This window comes from Chrysoperla carnea, chromosome 1 (assembly GCF_905475395.1).
Source record: "Chrysoperla carnea chromosome 1, inChrCarn1.1, whole genome shotgun sequence".
Classification (NCBI taxonomy): domain Eukaryota; kingdom Metazoa; phylum Arthropoda; class Insecta; order Neuroptera; family Chrysopidae; genus Chrysoperla; species Chrysoperla carnea.
Window position 1 is genome coordinate 123,155,134 of NC_058337.1, and position 6,000 is coordinate 123,161,133.

The 6,000-nt window shown below is 29.9% G+C and overlaps 1 protein-coding gene across 2 annotated transcripts in view; it reads left to right on the top strand.

Moving 5' to 3' along the window:
* Positions 1-3,258, top strand: part of LOC123298021 (phosphoenolpyruvate carboxykinase [GTP]-like) — a 28,893-nt gene extending 25,635 nt beyond the window's left edge. For both annotated transcript variants that reach the window (XM_044879897.1, XM_044879888.1), the window contains exons 3-5: positions 491-675; positions 986-1,380; positions 2,096-3,258. In XM_044879897.1, coding sequence (XP_044735832.1) covers positions 491-675; positions 986-1,380; positions 2,096-3,175 — 1,660 coding nt within the window. In that variant the 3' untranslated portion in view covers positions 3,176-3,258. The remainder of the gene's footprint in view (positions 1-490; positions 676-985; positions 1,381-2,095) is intronic.
* The last annotated feature ends 2,742 nt before the right edge of the window (positions 3,259-6,000 follow it).

Genomic DNA, 6,000 nt, shown 5'->3' on the forward strand with positions numbered 1-6,000 from the left:
CTTGAAATAGAGAATATTTGCTATCTCGTTGAGGCAATTATTCGACCTTAATAACTGAAATATTGATAAACTCGTATTTTTTTCCCATTTATTCCAAAACAAAAATGAAATCAGAAAAAACTTCTCCTTTCCTCTAGAAATTAGATTATTTTTTCGAAATATATAGAATCTAAAAATCCAATGAAAAATTTGTTTTTCTTTGAAAGCCATAAATAAGATTTCGATGAAATTTTGTGGGTGGCTTAAGATTCAAGTTAACAAAAATTGATTTGAATTTGTCTATATCGAAACTTGTTTTTACATAAAGAGGTGTATGCAATCGTTGTTACTTATCAGTTATAGCAGTTGCCTATAAACAAAATAAATAGCTTAACTTTTCAAGTATTTTACCAAAATAATTATTTTACAAAACCAGTAGCTGGAAGAGAAACTTTCTTCAACGTGTGGTTATTTTATACGCCTTAAACTAAACTTTTGAATTTTTTTACAGTTGGTTAGCACGTACAAATCCCGCTGATGTTGCTCGTGTTGAAGGAAAAACATTCATTTGTACACAAACTCGTAATAAAACAATTCCAACAACTAAAGATGGAATTAAAGGTACATTGGGTAATTGGATTTCACCAAATGACATGCAAGAAGCGATTAATTCACGATTTCCTCGTTGCATGAAAGGTAATTTGAGTATTAAATCGTTTAACATATCCCAACTGTTTACAATAATATTTAACATTTGTAATCATTTAACATTTAATTAATGATACGACGTTTCGTTTCTTTTTACAAACTTCCCCAGGATTCTTAGCACGTACTGTAGTATATTATAAGATACGAAACTTTAAAAAGTTTGATTAAAAGAATAAAACTTCGTTTCGTTACCAAATATAAGTAATTGAAGAAATTATTTTCTGAAAATTTTAGTTTGGTATTTGTCTGTTTAAACATTTGTCTGATTTGTTTTTAATCCATCCTTTTTATTGCCTAGGTCGAACTATGTACGTAATACCTTTCTCAATGGGACCAGTTGGTTCACCATTATCAAAAATTGGAGTCCAACTAACAGATTCAGCATATGTGGTTGCATCAATGGGTATTATGACCCGTATGGGTAATGCGGTACTAGAAACATTAAATAACAATAATGAAGAATTTGTAAAATGTTTACATTCCGTTGGAACACCGCTTAATGGAATAAAATCTCATCCACATTGGCCATGTGATCCAGAACGTACCATTATTTTACATAGACCAAAAACAAATGAAATTGTATCGTATGGAAGTGGTTATGGCGGTAATTCTTTGTTGGGAAAAAAATGTTTTGCATTAAGAATTGGTTCTACAATTGCCAAACGTGAAGGTTGGCTTGCTGAACATATGTTGGTAAGTAATTCGATAAATTCTAAATCGAATTCAAATATTAAGACCAATATTTCTATTTATTATAATTCAAGACAAACTATCGGCCAGAGAAAAATCTTTTTTAAGAGATGTTTAAAAAAACTACTGAAGATATCGAAATTTGATTTTTGTAATTTCTTTGCAATACTTTGATAGTCGTTTTAATCTGTATTTATTCACAACATGACCACAAAAAGTCACTATATTCAAACTATAGGCAAAATGTACTGCATTCATGTAAACTTTGTGCATTAATCTACTTGTTTCGAATCAATTGTACGATAAACACCTATAACATTTTAATTGTCCAGTATATTGAACCAAGCCCAAGCGAAGAGGGGAGGGGAGTTAGGTGTCGACAGTAAAGGGGGTTGGAAAAGTTTTTTTCTGTACCTCTCAGAATTAACTTATTCAAAAATAGTTACTGAATGACACATTTTCACTGAATAAAATATTCCACTGATTGAACAAACATAAGCCTAATAAAATTTGATGAGCTTTTCTTGAATGAAGACGAGTTAATACAAAGTTTGTTTGTATTCTTTCTTCATTTTGGAAATTGAATTTTTTTAAACGCTCTTTTCTTTGCGCTGATTAGCTAATTTTATTACTTCTAAGATATTCGGTTAATATAACTAAATTTCCATTTCCCTGCAACGTTATTATAAGTAAAAGTTAATTTATAAATTTTTTTCAGATACTTGGAATAACTAACCCACAAGGACAAAAGAAATATATTGTAGCTGCTTTCCCTAGTGCATGCGGTAAAACAAATCTTGCGATGATGAATGCAACATTACCCGGTTACAAAATTGAATGTGTTGGTGATGACATCGCCTGGATGAAGTTTGACAAGAACGGACAGCTAAGAGCAATTAATCCAGAAAATGGTTTCTTTGGTGTCGCTCCAGGCACTTCATATAAAACGAATCCAAATGCTATGGAAACTATTTTTAAGAATACAATATTCACAAATGTGGCTAAAACTCCCGATGGCGGAATATATTGGGAGGGTTTAGAGGATGAAGTACCAAATGGCACTGTATTAAAAGACTGGCATAATAATGATTGGGTTAAAGGTGAAACAAAAACTCCCGCTGCACATCCAAATTCAAGATTTTGTGCTCCAGCTAAACAATGTCCAATTATTGATCCACAATGGGAATCTCCTGAAGGTGTACCAATTAGTGCAATCTTATTTGGTGGGCGAAGACCAAAAGGTGTTCCTTTAGTTTATGAAGCATTGGATTGGGATCATGGTGTATTTGTTGGAGCTTCAATGCGTAGTGAAGCAACAGCTGCTGCCGAGCATCAAAGTAAAGTTATAATGCATGATCCATTTGCCATGCGACCATTCTTTGGATATAATTTCGGCCATTATTTATCGCATTGGTTAAGCATGAAAGAAAAATCAAATAATTTACCAAAAATATTCCATGTCAATTGGTTTAGAAAAGATAATGCTGGTAAATTTTTATGGCCTGGTTTTGGTGAAAACTCTCGTGTCTTGGATTGGATTTTACGACGTGTAAATAACGATGATTCATGCGCAGTAAAAACACCAATTGGCTACGTTCCTAATAAGACAAACGGTCTTAATTTAGATGGTTTAAAAGAGAATATTAATTTGGATGAATTATTAGACGTTCCACGCGATTTTTGGTTACAAGAAATTGAAGAAATTGAAAAATATTTTGAAGAACAAATTGGTACCGATTTACCAAATGAAATTCGTGCGCATGTGAATAATTTAAAAAGTCGTTTAATTAATAACTAAAATGTGTATTGTGATTTTTTTTTCAAGTATTGTGATGATCAATTTTAAATCTCTCCCTTAAAACCATTTTAAATATTTACTATTTTTTACTATTAATTTTAAAAGAATTGTATAAACTTGAATGTATTTTTTTATCATATTTTAATTTATCCTTATTGTATACAATATTATTAAGAAATTCAATAAATTTTATAAATTTTACAAGATTTTCTTCTTAATTCCTAATTTAATTCATTGAATTAAAATTCATTGAAAGGGCAAGCACTTCATTGTCCACTAGGGTTGCCACCTGCTCGGATCTCGATCGGCAGTGACGGGCTTAGAAGGTTTTGTCGGGTGGCCGAGTTTTTGAAAATTTTGCCGGGCCTCCGCGTGTTGGTCGAAAAAGCAAAAATAAGCATTATGATTACTGAATCGCCACCACGATGGATTTGACCTCAGCAACTAGAGTAGTGGGAATTGATTTTGTTTATGATTTTAGTGTTTATAGGACTTTTCAGCTTATTTTGTTGGTATCACGATAAGAAGTTAGTTGTAAAACTTGTTTGTTCGTTTTGTCCGAATCATGCTTATGTAAAATTTGTATGTCTGTACCTTTTGATTAAGTGTTGATAGATATACTCAAAGATTAATGCCAAAACAAACTGACTGATAATTTTCGTGCAAATAAATGCACAAATTGTGCAAATTTCTATGATATTTATATTTCTTCATACTTATATTTTTGATATACCTAGTTGAATTAAATTAAATATTACGAAATTGGACTTTTTTGAATTTTCCGCTTCTCACTACAACCTCCCCCCCATACCTACCCACTACACCACTTTCATAATGTGCCGAGCGAGAGACCTGACCTAGGTGGCAGCCCTAGAAAAGTTGATATTAAACCAAAAAAAATGTATAGTTTTCATTACTACCCTGCAGAAACGAAATTTTTATTACATTATATCAATTACAAAATATCGATTTATCGAAGCTTTAAAAAATATGAGTACTTAATTGAAAAGCAAATAATTACTAAAATAAGAATTTAATATTATTTAAAATCAAAAAACAAGTTTTAACCTTAAGGTATTTAGGTACCGAAAAAATGAAAATCGACCAAAAAATTTTTACCAATAAAAAGGACACAATTCTCATATACCGTACAGAAGAGAATCGATATGAATTTTTCACAAATACAAGGGTGATTAATTGATAAAATACAACACCAATGCTTCCAGTTATCTCTGCTTAAACCGGATAGTCTAGCATAAATTTTTAATATAATACGAGCAGTATATTTGCGCATTCATAAAAATTTCTTAAAAACATTTATGATGTCGTGAGCTGTATGTGGGCCAATATTTAGAAATTTGCCGCCCCTAGGCCCTCAAAACGAAATAATTATGGCTGGGGTTTACAAGCCATTTGAAAATTACTTAAAATAGCTAGTTGAGCTTTTTAGTTTTTTGAGGGAGTGTATCAAGAAAGTAGAAACCTAAACTTCCCTTTATCTTTTTGCGAGATAAACCTTTATTTTAAAGATTGAACTATAAAGAAAAAGGTATGTATTTATTTATAAGACATATATTAAAAAGTATAAAGATAATTAGATTTGAATAAAATGGAAGCCAAACTATAACCAATAGAGAATTATAAAAAGAAAATGATAATAATAACAAACAAAGGCGCCAACAGAGGAAGCCTTCATCTGAAATGGAAGAAATTATCAAAGAGCATAGGGTAGAGGAGAAGCAGCCCATATGAGCAGTGTTGTCAACTTAGTAGTTTTACCACTAAAACTAGTGGTTTTTTTCTACTATTTTTCTACTTTTAGTGGGAAAATAATTTAAATAATTTAATATTTTAATATCATTTCTGGCAATATTATTGCTCTCTACTTGTTTTTTAGTGGTTTTCTATCGCCTGTTTAGTGGGACTTAGAGTTGAAAGTTGGCAACACTGCATATGAGCTAATGTAAAATCGTAGTATACGAGTTTCAGCGCCTCTACCGAGTCAGGCTTTCAAACTTAATAGTTAATAGTCACCCCCGCAAAGTAGTCAAACTTAATAGTCATACCCGCAAAGGCCTACAAACTTAATAGTTGATCGCCTCAGACTCCAGATGTCACTTATAATTATACTTCTGCTTCTTGTCTATCCTATAGTCTTTGGAAATTATCTTTGTATTGTTAATCGTGTAGGATTCGTGGTAAGCAACTTTTGTTTAGTAGTTCCAATGATAAACAAAAGATGGCAGTATATATAAGACAAATGAACAAATTTTGTATAACATATACAAAGCGCACAATTTTAAAACTAAAATAATAATAAATTGAAAATATAAAAATTATTAAATGTTTGTAATCACAATTTACAAATTACAATGATATTTGTAAACAGTAAAATTATAAAATTTGTTTTATTTTAAGCTCATGAGAAATTGAATATTGTACATAATAAATATATAAAATTTTACCATAGAAAATTACAAATATTATATTACTAAAAAGTAAACAAATTACGAATATATTGAAAAAATCATGATTTTGCAATTAATGTATTCTTCATATTTTTGATGATTTGTAGATAAATCCTTTTTATATTGAAATCATTATTCATGTATAGAAAAATTTGATTAAAAAAATGATATTTTTATTCTTGACCTTATTAAAATTTTTTTTTATAAAACAATAAACTATTTTCAAATTTTCTAAAAACAACATTAAAATAACACGCAAGATAATTATAAATTTACTGATCTTTGAACCTTTTTAGAAGATGGGATATTATTTTAAATTATAGTTCTTTAATTTAAAAAATTAGTTTATTTTTTATA